Consider the following 21,250-nt stretch of genomic DNA (forward strand, 5'->3'; position numbering starts at 1 on the left):
AGATATTTTTTTTCATTAATTTGTACGCAACACTAAATTATCTGTTCACTTTGTAGATTAAGTTCTCCAGTGTTAATCTATTTGTTCGTGATATTTATTTTTTATTATTTATCCTGTACATATAAAGTTCGTGATGTGTAATATTTTATTCGTTGCATATTATTATTTGTTCGTTGTATATAACCTTTGTGTTCGCAGAAAACAATTATTGTTTGTGTTCTTAAAATATTTGTTCCCGTAACTGAATTTAATTATTTAGTATTAAAAAACTAAAAAATATTGTGCAAACATGGGCAGAGTGTGATCTTATTTTGAAGATCTTGTTATAAGAAAGATAATGGTGTAATCCAAATTTTATCTGAATGCTCAGTTTAATAATTATATTTTTGAAGTTTTGAGATTTGTATGCAGTGGATGGCATCACCATTTTCATCTACTACTTATGGATGTATGCAGCGGTGAAGAGCTCTGGTGACAAATTTTGTTGGCCAGTACACGAAACAGTCCAGCGACTCCTCATGCATCACGGACGAATGCCCCACACGAAATAGTCCAGCGACAGCCCAACGACCCGAGATTGTTTTGGCCCAACACGGTCTGCTGAAAATCTGCGGCAGTTCAGGCGGCGGTCGATTTTGTCTCCTTCGGCGATATCCAACCGCTCCCCCTTTATTCATCATTACTCCCTATATCACAATCTAAAGTTTTTTGTTCCAAATTATCATCGTCGGTAGAATTAAAATAGCAAAGGAATTAATCAAATTAGTGTGTGTACCTGGATCCCTTGCAGTCGAAATGTCACATTGCACCTTCTCCCCTAGAGTGTGATTCCCATCAAGCTGAATCCTCTGGAGTTGTTTCTTGCAGCCACAACAGACATATTTTTTCCTTTTCATGATGCCCTTCCTTGAAGCTCTGGAACATATCCATCCCTCATCTTCTTTAGCTAGAAGAACACCCTCAGACTAAGATGCTACATCCACCTTTTCTGTAGGAGAAGACTGTTGATATTTCTTAATGCTCTCTCTAGACACATAATTAAAATACCTGTCCTAGCAACAACACCAAGAAATGACTAACATTTATTAGCACAATTACTAAGGAACATGAGTATTCCTGAATCATAAATCATTCCGCAAGCGCACAGAATATACTGGTGTAGCATTTCACCCGAGAGTATACCGGAGTATCATTTATATTCCCGCAGAGAAGACGGCGGTATAAAGAATTTATCAAGCTAGGGAGAACTGCTACTAAATTAATATTTAGTTCTGATATTCAGTACTTTGCCCAATCTCGGTTTCTATATGGAACCCATTTGAACGGATATCTAAAGGGTGCGCTTTGAGTCAGGATATAATAATGCATCCTTCACAAATATATGCGTACCATCGGGAGAACCACGATATGAGCATTGCTTTCGACAATGGTCATAATATTTTTATTTTTCTTTGTCAAAGTCTAGAAATACTTGGTTTCCCCTAGTATCGTATTAGTGGTGCCACTGTCTACAAGAAAGATCTGTTAAATACCATGAAAGTGAAATAGAAATTTAACATAAAGCATACATTATTAGAGCAATATGATATGGTTCCTAGGAAATATTACAAAGGTTTGGACCATATGCTACGTTACAAATGCTCTTCAGGAGCATATATGGCCAAACGCTAATACATGTGGACATTATTTTTAACATGATGTTTTTTGGAGATCACTACAGGTCTCCAAATATATCACTGTCATCAATAGGGTTGTCCTCGTTTTCGTCCATTTGGACGTCTTCGCCGTTTGCGACGACATTCATATCGTCACGCTTCTTACTTTTCCCTTTCTTGCTCTGCTGGTAAAGGTCAACCAGGTGCCTGGGTGCGGAACTTACGGGACCAATCTCCCTTTGTCCCACATCTGTAGCATTCATCTTGCTCTTCCCCACTATGGTCACATTTTTCCTTCTTGGGTTAGGCTCTACCTTTGGGTTTTCCATTTCCTTTGCCTTTGAACATGGCACCTCTTTTTCCCTTCCACTTTCCCTTTCCACGAGCTCTTTTATGGTTGCAAGAACTTTCAGCAATGTTGTCGTGTGCTTCAGGCACAGTCATGGAGCCGGTGGACCAGATAGAATGATTGTGCATAAGAGCCTCATTCTGTTGTTCAGCGACAGACAATACTTCACTCAGCTCAAAGTACTTAGTGTACTTTGAGTTCCTATATTGCTGCAGCAGTACTATATTGCCAGAGTGAAACTACTATATTGCCAGAGTGGAACATGGATAGAGTCTTCTCGATCATATCAGCGTCTGTGATCTTCTGGCCACATAGACGCATATCAGTCACAATCTTGCGTAAAGCTGAGTTGTACGTTGCCATAGACTTAAAGTCTTGGAATCGCATGGTGATCCAATCCTGTTGTGCTCTTGGGAGCACAATTGACCGCTGCTGGCTGAAACGGTCCTTCAGGGACTGCCATAAAACCAGTGGATCTCTCTCCGTCATATACTCAGACTTCAGGTCTGGGTGGAATTGATGTCACAAAAATACAACACCCTTGCTTTATTAGGTTTTGTGCGTTCATACTTACCAGCTTCGGGCTGGACGATGGTATGATCAAGGCCCATACCATCGAGTTTGATCTCGATGTCAGTAGCCCAAGTGAAGTAGTTGCTGCCGTCCACGGCAAGCGCATCGAACTCACTTTTTTGCGATGTCTGACATGTTTGCACAATTAATACATAGCATTAATGTATGCCCACACCTGTGGCAGTAGCCTACAGGGCCGTGCTCTGCATGCCGTGAGAGTTGTGGTCTGCTAGACCACCTCTCCACGCGCGTCTTGGGGTGGAGATTCGGCTTGCACGCATATCCTCAGGACAGCGGAAGTTCTATACTTTAGGGCCGGTTCATGGCGACGGAGGTAGTGCCATATTTGCATCGTTACTAGTGGAAAACAACAGATTGATTGTAAAAGAACTTGTTTCTCACATTCTTATCCTAAGCTTGGTAGAATTTGTGCTAATAACGTGTTAGAAATTTAGTTCTTTTGTTGAACGGAATCACACATTAGCAAGGACATAGATGACACAAAGATGTAGAGAGGGGAATTCTTTCTGGATTAATTTCACTCTCAGTGTTACAACTGATGAAATGAACCTCCTATTTATATATGGAGAGTCTCGTATGAGTACAAATGCATAGTGTATGAACACTTGAATTTCTTACTCTTCTCATTAATTTGGCCACCATTCAAAGTCTTTGTTCATATACTATTTCTCGACTTTGAATTACTTCCTCTGTCCTAAAAAATATGCAATCGTGGCGTTTAAATTTTGTCCCAAAACTAACGCTCACTTTGACCAAAGCTGTGAGATTGTACTGGTAATCTGAACAAACACAGTGTAGGTTCCGTAGAAAAAAATATAGCAGCAAGGCTGCATGTAGGGATGTGGAGCAATTCAGTCCACACATTCCATCTTCTAGAAGAGTCTCGCACCATCACACAGGCAGGAAAGACAGACATTACTATGCCGAGTACTACTACACTCTTTTTCCTTATTCGATAATGTGTATTCTACAAACCAGATAGTCTGAACATAATTATACATATGGGTATTTAGGTAATTTTACTACTTACATTGGTACCGATGTCTGGTCCTATAATTGCATTCTTTTCGGACGAAGGAATACAACACAATCAATTTTACTAAAATAAAAATATTCACTCCGTGTGAAAACGTAAAATGCATTTGCTCTCGATTACGTTTTCCTTTTACACTGAACTGCCGAACAGAAAACCCACACGGTGAAAAAGAAATTCAAATCCATCCCCCAATGTTCCATCGGCACCCAAATCCTTCTTCTCCACCAAATCCGTAGTGGAGCAGCTTCCTTCGCAGCAGGATCGAGCGGGAGGCGAGGCAGCCAGGCGGCAGGCGCACACGCGAAGGCGGTGAGGGCGCGGGCGGCGTCGCCTGACGAGCGACTAGTCGGCGTCGAGAGGAAACCCTAACTCTTTGGGTCGCGGCTGCCGGCGGCGGCTGAGCCAAGTCCGCATCGATTCACCTCCACTCCATGCCTTCCAATCCTCCTCCCCCGCCGCCTCCCGGGTCGTCGTCTTCGGCTCCGGCGGGGGCCAGCTACTTCCCGCTCCCTTTCCATCTGCAGCAGCACCAGCCGCAGCCGCAGATGCCGCCGCCGATGGCGCCGAACAGCTACCAGCAGTACCAGCAGCAGCTGCACCAGGCGCACCAGCTCTTCCAGCGGGACGCGCAGACAATCACCCCCGAGGCGCTGCAGAGCGTCAAGGCTGCCCTCGCCACCAGCGACGTCCTCGACCCCGCCGCCAGCGCCAGCGCCAGGCCCTCCGATCCCTCCGCCAGCAAGAAGCCCATCCCCCGCCGCGCCGCAGGACAGTCCTGGGAGGACCCCACCCTCACCGACTGGCCCGAAAGTACCGACCATGACTTCTCTCCTTTCAGTTCCCCTTTGTTTAATTCCTCATCCTTCTCTTGTTTACTTGGGTTTCAACTCTCAACAATTTGCAGATGATTATAGGCTGTTCTGTGGAGATCTAGGCAACGAAGTTAATGACGATGTCCTCTCCAAAGCTTTCTCACGGTTCCCCTCCTTCAACATGGCAAGGGTAACTAATCTGCTCCCCTCTGTTAGCAAGACTTATTCTTATTCATGGTGAAACCTGTTCTCTTCAATTCGTGCTGGGTAGTACATTGTCAAATTCCTTCTAGAGTTTTATACAGATGTCGAGGTAATAAAAATGCTCAGGTTTTTAGTTGTGGCACAAATTGGTGAAATTCATAGCCAATTATCAGCTTGAACAATATGTATTTTTCAATGTAATTCTATCCTAATGATTAACATAGGTAGATAACTTTACAGCCTGCACGAGGTGCTTAAAAGACTGGTGGATTTTATTGCCAAATAAACGGTCTATGGGAACTTGTACTCTAAAATGGTTATTTGGGTATATTCAATATCATGGATGACCTGCGGCGTAATATAGGAACTGATAATCTTTGGGCATGAACTATGTTTTACACACCATAATATTTAAATGTGCAGTTACTAGTTGTTAATGGAACCATACTCTGCAACATATCCTGGTTAAAAAATATGTATATTAATCAGTTTTTTGTAATTGGCTGTTTAAAACATTTGCTATCATTTTTTTGTATAGGTATTTAGTTCAGGATTTGTAGCTATGTCTCAAAGAGTAATGTAATAGTTTAAATGAGTTTTTACATAAATGCATTTTACAATTTAAAACACTGGCGTCCCAAGTCCAATTTGCCCTCTACTATCACTGGGGGAAGTAAATGCATAAGTTGTTTGGATCTGCCAAAGCTAGCTAAATGATGTCAAGCAAAAGGAGTTGGAGTATGGACTGCAAAAATCTGTAAGACATTCAGATCTTCTGAAACCTGTTAATAGTCAGGTGTAATAAACCATGGAAGAAGTGACAAGGATTGGCAAGCATGAAAACGAGAATTTCCATTGTTCCATGTTGATTATCGACTGTTGCCAAGGGACTATCTAAACAAATGGGGAATCTAACATGATCAGAATAACACCGATTTCTGCAAATGTTAGCAGACTACAGAACATCAATGGCAATGCATATAGTGATATTGTCACAATAACTACATGTTAATATGTTATATAATGTTGCATGCATGGGAGAAAACAAGCAGTTTCAAGGTATTTCATATAGATCTTTTTCATAGTAATAGTAATATGCTACTTCATATTGGTTAGTTCTGTAAACAGCATTAAATGCATATGAAGTAGCAAAAACTTAAAAGAGAAGAAACAGACTTCAAGTAACCTTAGACATCCCTGAATAATTTTCTAGCTAACAATCAAGAACCTACTCTTTGTTGAATTTCATTCTCTGCTTCCTTCCATATGCTTAAATTCTTTCAACTAAAGAAACCTAAACTAGCTCACATATGTTGTCCCAAGAGAGGAGCCAAGAGATTAGCTCACAAAGAAACCCAGATGCTGATCCACGTAGTATGCCGTATTTGACATTCATTCTTGATTCTATATGGCCTTAATTTGTCTTTGTATTCTTTATTTCAGGTTGTTAGAGATAAGAGGACTGGCAAAACTAAAGGTTATGGATTTGTGAGCTTTTCAAACCCTACTGATCTGGCTGCAGCAATAAAAGAAATGAATGGTTTGTATCTCAATCTATGTTCTGCAGATTCGGTTGTTGCAACTTGTCTGCATGTTTTGATTTACTGTTCCATTTCACTTGTGAACAAAACTTCTTTCAGGAAAGTATGTAGGTAACCGCCCAATTAAATTGCGTAAGAGTAACTGGAAGGAGAGGACAGATGTTGAGGCTCTGGAAAGGCAAAAGGTGCTTGTCTGTTTCCTTTCTGATTTCGCTTTCCGTGTGTCCTCTAATTTTGTCCATACTTTCTCCATCTTTCAGAATCATGTCCAGAGGAAGCCTAAAATGCCCAAGAAGAGTATTCTGCACAAGTAAAGCTATACAGGTCATTCTGATAATGATCCCTGCAGATGGTAAGTTCCTTCTCAGTTTACATGCTAGATGAGCTGTCAGAAAATGCTGTGACCCCACTGTATGGTTATTAATGTTCTTTTTTTTACCATTATATTGTTCTATCGTTGCACAAGTTGCAAATAAACAAGTGCTTGCTCAAGCTGAACACTATATCGCATCATTATGAATATGTAACTTTTTCATGTAGAAAATCTTGGGTTTGTACGATAATGGTATGGAGGGAAACCAAGGAATTTCTAGTAGTTGGTTGTATAAACCTTACTTTTATAGAGGAAAACAAATGGTAGGGTCACACTACTTTCATATCACCATCATTGAGAATGAACTGGGATGTGTCTACATGATTTGAAATATGAATTTGAACAAAAAGTAGTGTGATATCAAAGCCCTTGAGGCAATTACTTGTATTATTCCTGACTCTTAATATTCTGTTTTTCTTGGTTGTCAGTCTTTTTTTTTTGCGCTGCTCTCTCTCCCTCTATGTGAATTGCATCAACTAAAAACAGATGTGAATCCCACATTAGCTCGCAACTTCTGGCTTGTAAATTTCCTTAGATTGACTTGTGTAATTTTCGGGAAGACTGATGGATGGCTTGTATGTTGTGCATCATGCAGTACTGCTCCCTTGGGATGATGTGATTTCAGGAAGTCCTTCTCTTTCTGCACTACTAGTCGAGACGAAAGGCTGCTGCCTGCTGTTACTTGGGCTGTGCGAATGCTTGTGACCACAAAACGGAGCATCAACAGCCACTTGATACAAGTTGTGCTCCATCTTTCTGCTTCCCTTTCCCAACAGTTGTACTTATACGTTGATGTTGCATTCCGGAACAGTATGATGACTAATGGCCGACGAGAGCGTTTTGGTGCAGCCAAATGAACCTTTTGCTTTAGGTTTCAGCCAAATAAACAATCAATTTTCATTCACCGTGTTCGGCTGGTGCACCAGCCTCCAGCCCTATAGTATTTCTCTCTCACATCGATTCAACACTAGCCTTCAGCCACTAGTCAGATAATAGTGTTTTTCTCTCACACTACTCCAGCTCCAGCCTGCCGAAGACTAGAATTTCAGATTGAATAAACGCTGCATTGCAAGTTTTGCACATGTAAAGTTTGATCAAAACAGAGGCTTTTCTATATATTTGCTTCTTTCATAATCTTAATCTCTAGATAATATTGTTCTTGATATAAATGGAACCTACTCAGAGGAGGCTTTGCCGTTCTCAAGCCCAGCAGGCAGCAGCCCACGGGCTTCTTTCTTTAAAGCACATTGCACAGTTTATTCAATTTCCCCCCTCCTCTTAACAGCAATTTTTTTTGGCAAGCGGTTGGCGGCGGCTACTTCCTGTTGATATATGCCAACGGAGCATATATGCTGTTGCCATATCACTCTTCCGTGCAAATTTCCTCGTCGACCAACTAGCTAAATTCCCTCCGAATCAACAGAAATCTTTCAAATTCAAATCCTTTCATTAAACATTCGATGAAAAGTTAAAAAAGAAAAACTGCGACACCTACTTAACAGCTGCAGAGCGCGGCAACAGTTCATTAGTACGCAAATTTAGTTAATTACGAAGCATATATATGCCGTTTGTCGCCTCCTACACCTACAGCTACGGCGCGCCCTTCACCATTGCACGGCGCCGTGGAGGTGGCCGCTGCCGCCGAACCCCCTCTGCATGCCGCGGCCGTTCTCGGCCTCCTCGCCGTCGAACTCCACCACCTTCGGCCCGTCCCCGCCGTACGCCCTCCCAGCCGCCGCTGCCGCGTAGTACGACGACGTCCCGCCGCCCGCGCCGAACCCGCCGCCGACCCCCATCATGAGCCCGACGTCCGCCGAGCCGCCGGCGGCGTCGTGGTGGCCCGCGCGGTCACCGGGCGCGGCGACGGCGCCCGCGCCGAGCGGGGCGTCGTCCGCGGCGCCGTCGCCGTGCCGCGCGCCGACCACGGCGGCCTTCTCGCCCTCGGCCTCGCGGTAGCGGTTGAGGTAGGACTTGAGCGGGCCGACGTAGGCCTCGAAGCCGAGCGTGGTCATGGCCCAGAGCAGGTCGTCGCCGTTGATGGTCTTGCGCTTCTCGCGCTGGCACTTGTCGGAGGCCTCCCCGGTGACGAAGCTGATGAACTCCGACACGCACTCCTGCACCGTCTCCTTGGCCTCCTTGGAGATCTTGGCGTTCGCCGGCAGCGACCGCTTCATGATGCGCGAAACGTTCGCGATCGGCAGGAACCGGTCCAGCTCCTTGGCCGGCGAGTCCCCGCCGCCGCCGCCGCCGTACCCCGCGCTGCTCCCGCACCCGGCCGCCGCCGCAGCGGCCGCCGCGCCGGACTCGTTGTCCGACGGCGGGCTGCCCACCGGGCTCAGCAGGTGGCCCTGCTGCCCGTAGCCCTTCCTGCTCTTCATGCCCGGCCCTTCGAGTAGAGTAGCTACTAGCTGGCTGTATGGGGGAGAGAGAGTGGGAACTGGGGGATGGATGGAGTTGTGGCAAGCTCTAGAGATGATCTCCTTTTAAAGTTGGAAAGGAGGGAGCAAGCTAGGTAGGAGAGGTGCGAGTGGGAGGACGGTATTGATGCCGACACAAAGCACACACAAGATTGTTAATTGTATGATCATTGCAGAATTCTTGCCCAGCTAGGAGAGCTTACGGTGTAGTCAAAAACTAATATATGGGCGGTTCGCGGTGGCGAAGGGTGGCTTGTTTGGAACACAATTGTTCATAGAGATTTACAAGAATTTCACATGAAACAAATCAACATAAAGGTTAAACTAATTAAAAACATTCAAATTTAAGCAAGATTGCCTCTATTACATAAAAGAATTCAGAAAGAAATTCCCACTTTTAAAGCGAGGACTTAAGCTCATGTGCCATCATCATGTTAAGGATTCAAAATTTGGGAAGGGATGACACTCTCTAGTAGATTAGTCAAGTACATGTATACTTGAAAGCCATTTTGGAAGCCTAGTTGCAATGTCGAATACACAGATCAGATATGGTACCGTACAGTCATTTTCAATAATGAAACAAAGTGTGTGAACGAATGCATCCATTCTTCTTCAATCTGATCTGAAAATGGAGACTTGTGCGGTGCATGCATCGTATGCTGATCGACCCGAATATATCTGAAAGTTCCATAACTTGGAGGCCAAAGTTCCAATAGGAAGATGAAGACAGAGGAAACACCAAAATATTCCATGGGATAGCCGGCCGATAGCATGGCATACTCCACAGCCTCGCCACTTCCCGTGTCACTTCAAGCAACGGCATCTCACAAAGATTTTGAGGTTCCCAGACCAATGGCAAGGGCATCCCAGCAATCGAACAGATGCACAACACCCTTTTTACCAAAAAAGGGGGGCTTATGGTCATTGCCCCCATTGTCTTCGACAATGTGTATAAGTTCATAGCCAAAGATGGCATGTACAAATGCATAAAAACTATAAAAACCAAACTAGGGTCACCAAATATCTTTAGTACGAACTATAACTCTATTACTTGGTCGAATATGGTATCTCTGATTTCAAAAAAAGCCGGGATAAAGGCCAAAGGGAGGATGCCTCTTTTATCCCCCTCTTTTCTCATCTTTCCCGGGTTCAAAGGCGCTGCGGATTATTCGAGCCATCACATCGGGCAATAATATAGAAGAATATGTGAAGGGCAACTTGGGTGCAGGAGTGGGATTAATTAACGTAATCAGGGGTTAGTTTAGCCGCTTAAGCAGGCTTTGCAATATGAAAAATGCATGGAGGATGATGCTTTTGGTTGGGACCTGGGGTTGAACGGTAAACGGACGACTAGTTTAGTTGTCGCAGCCGGAGATCGTCCTGTGAACTGAGATTGTGCCATTTGTCATATTCCAGTGCAACCGTAAAAGCTCGTTTTTAAGTGTTTGTGTGCCGGTCCCATTTTCTTTATTTCAAAAGGTGGAAGAAGAGGATGCTAATTATTTTTCAACTGTTCTTTTCAATGTTTTAAATAGCGGATTATAGTGACGCTAATAACTATTTAAGAACCAGCAGCTAAATTTTATAACCTGCTATTTAAAACATGTGTTCTTTTCATAAGTTTGTAGATCTTATAAATTTTGGCCAAGCTCGGCAGTTTTGGAAGAACAGTGACTGGTTAATTGAGCTTTTGAAATGGATTTTTTTTTGAGAGAGAGGATGGAAGTGCTTATTTGGGTTCAATGCATTATGGGTCTGAAGATTGCTGGGCCTCAATGGCCCTGTGTTGGCTTTGCCTTAACCATCAAATATGGGTTCTTTTCGTAAGCTAGTAGAGCCTATATTCCAGTGCAGCCGTAAAAGCACGTTTTTAAGTGTTTATATGTCGGTCCCATTTTCTTTATTTCAATTCAAGAGGTAGAAGAGGATGCCAATTGTTTTCAGCTGTTTTTTCAAGATGGTACTCCATCCATCCTGAAATATACAATAATAACAACAAAGCCTTTAGTCCCAAGCGAGTTGGGGTAGACTAGAGATGAAACCCAAAAGACACAAAGATCAAGGTTCAGACACGTTGATAGCTAGTCTCCAAGCGCTTCTATCCAAAGCTAGCTCCTCAGAGATATCCCAATTTTTAAGGTCTCTCTTAACCGACTCGTCCCAAGTCAGTTTAGGTCTACCTCTACCCCTCTTTACCTTATCAACACGCTTTAGCACCCCACTACGCACCGGCGCCTCCGGAGGCCTCCGTTGGACATGTCCAAACCATCTCAACCGCTATTGGGTAAGTTTCTTCTCAATTGGTGCGACCCCTACCCTTTCCCGAATAGCTTCGTTCCGGACTCTATCCCTCCTTGTGTGTCCGCAAAACCACCGTAACATCCGCATCTCTGCTACACTCAATTGCTGGACATGTCGTCTTTTTGTAGACCAACATTCAGCACCGTATAACATCGCTGGACGAATCGCTGTTTTATAGAACTTACCATTTAGCTTTTGTGGCACCCTCCTGTCATAGAGGACACTAGAAGCTTGACGCCATTTCAACCAACCAGCTGAAATTCTATGCCTAACATCTTCATCAATGTCGCCATCCTTTTGTAGCATCGAACCTAAATACCGAAAAATGTCCTTATGGACCACTACTTGCCATCAAGACTAACGTCACCACCCTCATGCCTAGATGCGCTGAAATCGCACATCATGTACTCGGTCTTGGTCCTACTGAGTCTGAACCCTTTTGACTCTAACGTGCGTCTCCACAGCTCTAACTTCCTATTTACCCCTGCTTTACTCTCGTCCACTACCACTACATCATCAGCAAAGAGCATACACCAAGGGATATCACCTTGTATGTCCTTTGTGACCTCATCCATCACCAAAGCAAATAAATAAGAGCTCAATGCCGACCCTTGATGAAGGCCTATGTTAATAAGAAAGTCAGTGGTGTCGCCACCACACGTCCGGACAAACGTCATCGCATTCTTGTACATATCCTTGATGAGGGTAATGTACTTAGTTGGGACTAAGTATAATTTGTCCTAAGTCAAACTGTTCTAAGTTTGATCAAATTTATAAAAAAAAGTAATAATATTTTAAATATCAAATAAAAATAATTAGATCTATTATTAAAATATATATTCATAATTTACTTATTTGTTGTGTTAAATGTTAATATTTTTCTCTATAAATTTGGTCACTTTCGCTTAAAATAAACCAAAATACCTTATATATTTTAGGGTGGAATGAGTAGATCTTAGGAATTCTGGCCGAGCTCGGCAGTTTTGGAAGAATGGTGATTGTGGTTAATCGAGCTTTGGAAGTGCTTATTGAGGCCAACCCAGGCCCATTGAGGCCCGGCAATCTTCAGACCCATAGTGAATTGAACCCAAGCTCTGAAAGGCCCAAGCACCAGGCCCATTGAGGCCCCGCAATCTTCAGACCCATAATGAATTGAACCCAATCTCTGAAAGGCCCAAGCACCAACATCTTTAGGATTATTTGGCATACATATTGATTCGCTAATCAGGGCACTGAGTGCTTTGTTGGCGCCCAAACTGCCCAAACGGCCTGTCAATTCATCCAGGTAGGTAAACCATGATGGCACGGTGTCCATAGCACAGGATGATCTCCAAATTATCCTGTCAATCACAGTAGCTCCCACGGAAAGATATTCACCAAGTCTAACAAAGAACGAAGAAATTCAGATGCCTGTACATCAATCCGGCCAACCCAGTAATTTACATGATTCGCAATGCATCTGTAAAAATATTAAAAAGAAATATTAGTAACCCCATAATAAAGCACACATGGCGAGCTGGCAGACTGCCATATTCTAGACTAATGGGCACATGCCACATGGAGAATCACACTGCTCCTGAATGGCTGAATCTACAGTTAGAAGAGGGCACTGCACGGCACATCTCTTTTTCTAGAAGGCAACATTAAAAATATAAAGTACACCATGTCAAGTAGACTAATTCTAGACTAACAGGCAAATCCAACACACTGCAATGATATGACAGCGAATTAGTTCAGGACACACCTTTTCTTAATTTGGAGCAGAGGAATCCAATTTCAGCATATGAATAGCATACAAAATGGAACCCTGCAAACTCAATTGCCAAGCAGTTGTATCATAGCCATATTTGTCAGGTACGACTAGATTTCAGCATCATCAGATTCATTTTTCTACTTTAACCAGCCTTCCGCGTACCCATCTCATCGTAGCCTTTTCATCAGATGAAGTTGTGTCTTCTTCCAGTGTCCCCGGAAAACAATCTTCTCTTGTTTCAGAATTTTCTGCAGACCTGGGAGCATCCTCTCCCAGTGTCCCTGGAAGATCAGTTGATTCAGCTGCTATGCAATCATCATTGTTTGCCATATCATCGACCATTGATTGCCTAACTTGAAAATCTATTATTCTGAAATCTCCATTCACAGCTTGCTTTGATGAAGCTGCAGGAAGAAGAAAAGCTCTTTCCATGGAATTCTCTATTCTCTGATAGAGTTGTTTTATTCCGGCGAATGCAGATACATCAAAATGGAAACCAATGCCTTTACCATTACTTGAAGGAAACTTTATCCCATTTACAGGTTTATTGTCTTGGTACAGCACATTGTTTTCATTCTGTTTCTCCAGTCTGTGGTCAGAGTCCAATAAACCTGAGTCCTCTGAAATATCATCAGAAGCATTTTTTGGAGACCATTCATGATCAACACATTCAAGTGATACTCTTGCCTCTGTAACAAGCTTTCTAGCTTCTATAAGTGATGCTTGCGCAAAAGGGCTCATTGCTGCAGCAGTTTCCAGGGCATCAGCAGCCTTTTCTGCTTCTGCAATCAGTGACCTTGCAGTAAAGAATTTAAGCAGCAGTTATTTCTCAGGAAAGAGAAAATTAAACAGACAATAATGAAATGGCATATAACAATATTTCCCGTGAAAAATCATTCATTAGGTTCTTAATAACAACTGAAGGAACATGACCAGGTGCATAAAGATGAATTAAGGATACAAGTTATTTTTCCTGCCAAAACTAATAAGAGCAAGACTTGCATAGTCTACCCATTTTCCATTTTGAAATAAAGAGGCAATACCTGGCCCTTTTAATAGCTTCTTCCTTTTCTATTGCTAGTGCTACCCTTTGAGCTCGAATCTTTGATAACATCGCCAATTTTTCACCTGCCATCGGATCTTTGTAGGGAGTTGCACTTTTCTTTTTCTTAACAGTTGCCACTTTTCCATGAGCATCCTCTAAGCCTACAGCTCTATCTTGCATAAATTTCTTTTTCGTAGGCTCTCTCTTTACACCTGGTTCTTCAGCAGGCCTTGGCTTTCTTGGTGTTTTAGTGCCAGTACATGATCCATGGTAGCTAGCAATTCCACTACATACACGTTCACGATATTCCTAGAGGAAGAAAACACTGAAAAGTCAAGCGATGATCTCAGAATGTTCATGCCAATAAAAATAGTAAATCAAACTTCTATTGTTGATGCATGTGGAATGAGAAATAAAAATGTCCATATGGCATCAAAGTCGTTTTTGAAAGAAAATATATGAAAAATTATTTTTGGGCTCTTACTTGATCCAACCACTTTGCAGCAATAGCTTCTGCAATTTTTCTCCTCTGCTCAGGAGTTTTTGGTGCTCGTCTGTTACCTCTTGGCCTTGGCATTGATCTCCTTTTTTGGTGATACCCCAACCACTCTTGCCGCATTTGGTCAGTCAAGATTTTATATGAATTCCATTGGAGGCTAACCCCACCAGCAAAGCCTTCTCTAGCTGCATCAGCTACCATGTCTCTCCACTCCACAAAGCAGCCATCCTGCACCATTAATCTCTGCAGACGCAAACTCCAGCCTCGCCTCACCCCCTCTGATATCTTTACTCGTGTCTCCTCACTGTATCAAGGACAAGCACCAATAACTAGGGATGCATCCACCAGTATGTTTGATGAGAACTAGTTTTAGGAAAATTGTCAAACCAAGTATTCTAAAACATTTTATTGCAACTGTAAGCTCTAACAATACTTAAGACATAATGAACATAAGCTGGTAACTGCCAATAGAGTTCACTCATCTACATCTGAACATAGACGTTGAACAAAATTAAATTGCAAAGCACTGCAATCAAAGTCAAACCAGAGATGGAAAATGAGGACAGTTTAGCTTGATAATCATGTATTGATCATTGGACTCTGCACTCACTAACTCATCAAATGAACAAACAAATTTCTTGAGAAATATAGAATTGATGAGAGGGTAACCATTTCAACCACATGACTTTGTTGTTCACCCTTGCATTGCAATATTTGTACTTTCCTAACTTCCTATAAAAGGATCAACATGGTTAACATGTTCCCAAGATTCATAAGGAAATCAAACATTTTGTAAACTAAAAACCATATTAGATTAGGGCAGGAGGTTATAATTAGGGAGGAAAGTATTTTGTCATGATATTGAAATTAAACACATAGACAGTAGTTTGTTCATTTCATTTTACTAAATAAACAGATTAGTAAATTGCAATGTACCTCTGTGCATGCCCCAGATTCATCAGCTTTTTCTTAACCTGCAGAATATGATTAACAAATCCATGGATGTAATACATGTCATAAACTCATGTTACCAAAAAAGAATAAACTAGAGAAATAACATGGAGTTATGGGTCTGTCTGGAGACCAATTAACTCAACCAAATTCAGGTCCACTTCAAAAACTCCATGATGGAGTAGCTCCACCATTGAGTTGAAGTACGAAAAGGAAGTGTTTGACTTACATTTTGGCTCCAACTCAGGAAATTGGAGATTTTTATGTGGATGGTCAATTGTACCCTTGTGTCTTATATGTATATTATTTGGATGTTATTTGAGCAATATGTTTAATTAATTTAGTGCAAATAGTTTAGAAATTATCTCAAGTACTTTACACATGAAAACTAGCATAACTTTAGTGAAATATAGATCCAAATCAGTAAGGGCTTTCGAGCTCAAACAAATTAAAATGGATGGTGCTTGAGTTGTATTTTACACATAAAAACTAGCATCGAACTTAATGAGTAGTGACCAATGGTACTACCAGAAAAAACAGAGAAGAAAATAGACAAATATCTGTTTTTAATACAAATCTGATTCAATCGTCTCCTCCCTCCTCTCCCCAGACATGAGTGTTGACCAGCACCTGGGACACCGGATTCAGACAAGACAGCGGGAAATGGGCACCGTGGAGCCCCTGTCCGCCCAACGCTGCTGGACTGTGGCTCGGACTGGTCGTTCTGCCTTGTGCTGGCAGCCCCTGCCCGGTATAGCACCTGTGGCTGCCCACGCTTGGGCGGCGAAGCCGCGAACTTTAGCCGGAGGAGGACAGCTTCCGGATGGCTGGATCCATCCGTTTTTGTCGGAGCCAAGGGCTCCAATGACCTCAAGCACCAAGAGTGGAGGAGTGTGGCTGCTAGGGTGTCCAATTGAGGGCAGCAACAATGCACTGTTGTTAAGGTGCTCACGAAAACAAAGAAGGGGATGCGATAAAAACTGGTCCGGAAGGGATGTGTAACCGGTGGTATTGGTGGTAATCCATGCCCCCCCCCCCCCCAAACTAAAACTCCATGAGGAATTTGGAAAACTAGTTTTGTGGAGTACCACTTGATAAGGTGCACCAAATCCACGAATCTGACCTCCAAATTTGCAAAAGGGGTTTGGCTGTTTCGAGTGGAGCCGAATTTGGTGGAGTGAAAACATGCCCTATATGTTCTTGACAAATTCAAACATTAAATATCTGGACAACTTTGCAAATTAACTCTGAAAATAAGATAGACAATTAAAAAAAGATGAGGAAACGAGTCAATTCTTTTTGTCTATGAGGATCTTTCTATGAAGGGCACCATATGTTATTATGCCAGTTAATTTGTGCTAGCTCTGTGCTAAAAAAAAAGACCACCCTAGTTAAAGAGGTCCTCACAATTAATGGCATAAAAAAGTAAAAACTGAAAATTGTTGATTCAGAGTCCACATCGAAATGAATACTATGACTCTACTAGAATAAATTTAAATGCACCACAGTTAGGAATAATTTACAGTAGACCTGTGTAAAATAACAATTTACAGATATACATATTCATATATACAGTTATATTCTACCAAATTTGCATAATGAGACAGATACAAGCTCATCTTTACATAGATTGGGATGACATTATCTTTAAGAAACCTACACTTATAATTAAGGGAATAGATGACAACTCAAACTGATCTTGGGACCAGCACGAACAGTAACACGGCCCTGTTTGGAAACCCAGTTTTAAGCCCAAAAGCAGTGTAAATTTTAGGCCTGGTAACTTTTACAGGCTGGAATGAAAAATGTTGCTTGGATTGGTTGTGAGACCACTAATATTACAACCAGTTTGGCTCAAAGCCACCGGAAATAAATGTCATGTGTGGAGGTTTGGAGGTAGGGGGTCCCTTGGTCGCATTTAGGCCGCTCGATTCGGCGGAGGTGCCGAGCAAACTTTGTGGCGGGTGGCAGAGCCGATCAGATCGGTGACTGCTGGGAGCAACCCATAGCCATAGGGAGCACATCAGCAGCTGTTGGGAGCGAATCTGGGGAATCAATGGAAAGTGTGTCGACAGCATGTGCGAGTGCATCTTCGACAACGGCGAGCGAACCCGAGGCAATGACGAGCCAATCCATGGTGAAGCGGCCTCACGTATATCTCAAATATGCTCCCGTCGGCGTCATCTTTCATGTATTCTTCCATCTGTCACATTCATCTGATCCCTATGTCTCCTTCACATGTCCCTCTTCTTCTGCGGCTGATGCCCTTTCTTGTGTGAACTGCTACTCTACCTTGTGGGTTGATAACTGAATTGTCTTATGAGCTGTTGTGTGTATTAGATTGAATTCGGTTTGCTACTCTGTCAGTGAGATCTAAATCTGTTTGTGCATTAGCTCCAATGTGTTGCTCTGTCTCCTAAATGTGTTCTGATCTGAAAACTTTCCAATCTGTTGCTCTCTCTGAAATGTCAAATGTGTTCTGATCTTTTACTTTTATTTAGGGCTGGATACAAAATATGTTCAGCGTCGGGCTCCAACTTCGTGCTTTGTTCTGAAATTCAATGATTGATGCAATGGATGTTCTTACCGACTCACTTTGATTGCCATGGTCCAATCATATTTCCTTCAATCCTTCTTGAATATGGTGTAAAAGATGGAGAATTCAAAGCATCAAAAATGTTTGCAGATTCAGAACAATTGCAAAACCTGGACTGATTGAACAACAACTGAAATAATGGGTTCATGTGTGTGAATGCTATCAGCAATTTGTATTCAGCATATTTGCACGGCTTATATAGGAGAAAAAAGATACCTCTGTATCCTTGTGCACAGAAAATTACAGATGGAATGCAAATACAGGTGATTAATATACAATACTTCCAAACATGGGATAACACGTGGTGCTATTCACGTGAACAGTTGCGTTAACAGTGCACCAGCCATAGGGATGATCAGTGCTGACTGCTGACGCTTCCTCTATCGCATGGGCCCTAATGGACAAGACTTGGGATTCTAGGCTCCCATTTTCTTAAGGCCCCCATTTTCTTTCCCTAGCATATTGTAAATGACCTGGCCCCCCAAATTCCACTAACAGGTCACTGAAATAACCACCATTGCTGGGAATGCACCAAGCCAAACCTGGATTACAGACACACCATGTCCACCCACATGCAACAGCTGTGCCTGTAAACTCTTCCCATTCTAAAAGTTCAATTTTGGCGAACACAAATTCAACAAATCAAACATATCTTAACCCTGGGTGCATGTAAACATTACTTTTTAATTTCTGAAAGGTTCGATGTATTTGTTCAATCACCCACCTAGCAGCGGTTACAAGGCCAAGGCTGACATTATACAGTGCCAGTAGAGACATCATTTCCTAAAAAGAGGACTGGCAGGCTTGGCAGCACCTTTCAAGGAGGGTAGATCAGTCCGATTGTTTATCTAAAATCTTAAGGTTATGAAGCAGTGAGCTCCAATGCACAGCTAACAAGTAACAATAAGTAATCAGCATGACAAAATAGTAAATACAGCAGAATACATAAATAATAATAATAATTCATACATGACTTCACCTTGGGGTCCTGCATCGCAATCCTGGTTCTCTCGCGAATTCGCTGAAGCGTCTCTGCACATGGAATTCAATCAAATAAGGCACAACCCTTTACAAAAAGTGTAATAAGTCATTACTTATAAGTTAGCACTTAGCAGCATGTGTATTTTATTTTATAGCAGCATGTGTATTTTATTTTATTTGGTTCCTAGTTCCTACTCTAACTCATGCTACAATGGCCTCACTCCTCAGTTATGAATTTTACACTGCATTTCTTCGATCTAACCTGTGACACCTGGGCAAATCCATCCATTATGCCCATTGAGAAATATGTTACTGACACATTGTTGCAGCAACATTGAGACAACATTTTCAAAACCACTTACGCACTAGAAAGCTAGAGAGTACAAGCATACCTGGGCTGTGCTTCCTGCCCTTGTTCCACGGCGTGTTACCCTTGTTCGCCTGCGATATTCGCATCCGCCTGAGCCTCTCCCTCTCGTCCACGTCTTCCTGCTCCTCCGTCAGGAACTCGATCCCCGCCGAGTCCGCGCCGCCGTCCAGCGCCAGTGCCGGGTCCGCGCCCGCGACGACCACGCAGACCGCGACGTTGCAGGGCCGTCGCGCCGGCACGAGGCGTAGGAGCCGCCGCCACCGCAACGAGTCGGAGGAGTGCGGCCACGGGGGCGGCTGCTGGACCCGTGGCCTGGAGGACATCCAATAGCAGCACTGCAGCTGCGGCGCCATCGGAGGAGTTGGCGGAGTAGGGGGGATCCAATGGCGAGCCCAGCCGATAGCGCCTGAGTGGATTGCGCGGCCGGAGCGGAAAGGAGCGGAAGGTGGCGAGGCGGCGACAGGTTTGGCTCCCTGAGCGGTGGAAAGGAGGGAAGGTCGCGTGGTGTGGTGTGGGGTGGGGCGCAGGAGGAGCGTCTCCGGCGGGGATAAGACGCGCAGGAGCGGCGATTTTTTTTTTTTTGGACATTGGTTCGGCAAGTTCACTTTTCCGTAAATTACATTTCGACCCATTTAGATGGTGTCTCAGTGCACTAAGTTTATATTACAGTTACCCACTTCAACTCATTTGGACGGTAAGTGTAAGAGTTTTACGGTGATGAAATTCTTTTCATATTCTATGAAATTTTATTTTTTTTTTCTTATCATGTCAGTAAAATTGGTGATATTTAGTGTTATGAAAGCTCTATTAAAATTGATCTAAGGACAGCACCAAACAAGAGAGATGTTGTAGTATCTATGATATATATCACATAGACACAACATAAGAAACTATAGCTTGTAATGAATAACTTGTAATTGTGATTATAAATTGTTGTAATAATTGGGCTAGGCCTATTTTATTTGAATTATAACTTGAAAAGTAAAAGGCCCACGAGTTAATGCTGGGGAGTTATGAGGTGATTATTACTATGCAGGTAATTGAGTAGAGTAATGGTTAGATTGTAATTGGTGATTGAAATAGAGAATTGATGATTGGTTAATGGTTCATCTCCTGTTTCTCTTTGATCACCTATGTAAGGAGACAACCTCCTCTCATTCCTATACTGTCAGACTAGGATCACGTGACTGCTTACATGGCATAGATAACTCTAAGATAAGAGATGGGGCATGCACGTGACTGCTTACGTGCCATAGATATATCTAAGATAAGAGATGAGGCATGTTACATACCTTACACATGTTCCAGTGTACTCAGATACGAGTACGATTAGTTGGTACACAAGAAGATTAATTGATAGTACTCGGGTGGAACTCCTTAACTATTATCAGGCTAGGATTCCATATAACTAGACTATATAAGGACAGGCAGGAACCCTCTCCAAATAACAACCACAGATAACCAAACCTTAAGCAGTACAAGCCACTTCACATGATGTAGAGTATTACGCAACTAGTGGTCTGAATATATCTAAACATTATTGTTTGCACCTTGGAGCTCCTGATCCTGGCGACATCCTACCTACAACTTACCATCTCGGGAGTATCTCTTCGTGTGCTTGACGGTAAAGCATCGACAACTGGCATACTAGGGCCCTGTTTGGGAGGGCTCCTAGAAGGCGCGGAGCCGAAGCCGGAGCACGTGAAGCCATGTTTTGTGGCTCCACCATCTCCACTGGAGCACCTCAAAAAAGAGCTCTGGCTCTCACAAAAC

At 42.9% G+C, this 21,250-nt stretch overlaps 3 protein-coding genes across 3 annotated transcripts; 1 reads left to right on the top strand and 2 right to left on the bottom strand.

Moving 5' to 3' along the window:
* The first annotated feature begins 3,786 nt into the window (after positions 1-3,786).
* LOC120678914 (RNA-binding protein 42-like) lies at positions 3,787-7,468 on the top strand. Its single transcript, XM_039960359.1, has 6 exons — positions 3,787-4,444; positions 4,539-4,636; positions 6,094-6,190; positions 6,291-6,376; positions 6,452-6,543; positions 7,160-7,468. The coding sequence occupies exons 1-5, from the start codon at positions 4,066-4,068 to the stop codon at positions 6,503-6,505; spliced, it is 714 nt and encodes a 237-aa protein (XP_039816293.1). The 5' UTR covers positions 3,787-4,065; the 3' UTR covers positions 6,506-6,543; positions 7,160-7,468.
* A 512-nt stretch (positions 7,469-7,980) lies between these two features.
* LOC120678913 (nuclear transcription factor Y subunit B-11-like) lies at positions 7,981-11,055 on the bottom strand. The gene has a single exon (XM_039960358.1). It carries the CDS (start codon positions 8,940-8,942, stop codon positions 8,169-8,171), a length of 774 nt encoding a protein of 257 aa, XP_039816292.1. The 5' UTR covers positions 8,943-11,055; the 3' UTR covers positions 7,981-8,168.
* Positions 11,056-12,363: 1,308 nt separating this feature from the next.
* Positions 12,364-20,074, bottom strand: LOC120677751. Its single transcript, XM_039958933.1, has 7 exons — positions 19,500-20,074; positions 19,106-19,158; positions 15,516-15,553; positions 14,565-14,883; positions 14,079-14,389; positions 13,027-13,831; positions 12,364-12,741 (listed from the first exon to the last, which is right to left on the bottom strand). The coding sequence occupies exons 1-6, from the start codon at positions 19,828-19,830 to the stop codon at positions 13,165-13,167; spliced, it is 1,719 nt and encodes a 572-aa protein (XP_039814867.1). The 5' UTR covers positions 19,831-20,074; the 3' UTR covers positions 12,364-12,741; positions 13,027-13,164.
* Positions 20,075-21,250: the final 1,176 nt, after the last annotated feature.

Source organism: Panicum virgatum, chromosome 6N (genome assembly GCF_016808335.1).
Source record: "Panicum virgatum strain AP13 chromosome 6N, P.virgatum_v5, whole genome shotgun sequence".
Lineage (NCBI taxonomy): Eukaryota > Viridiplantae > Streptophyta > Magnoliopsida > Poales > Poaceae > Panicum > Panicum virgatum.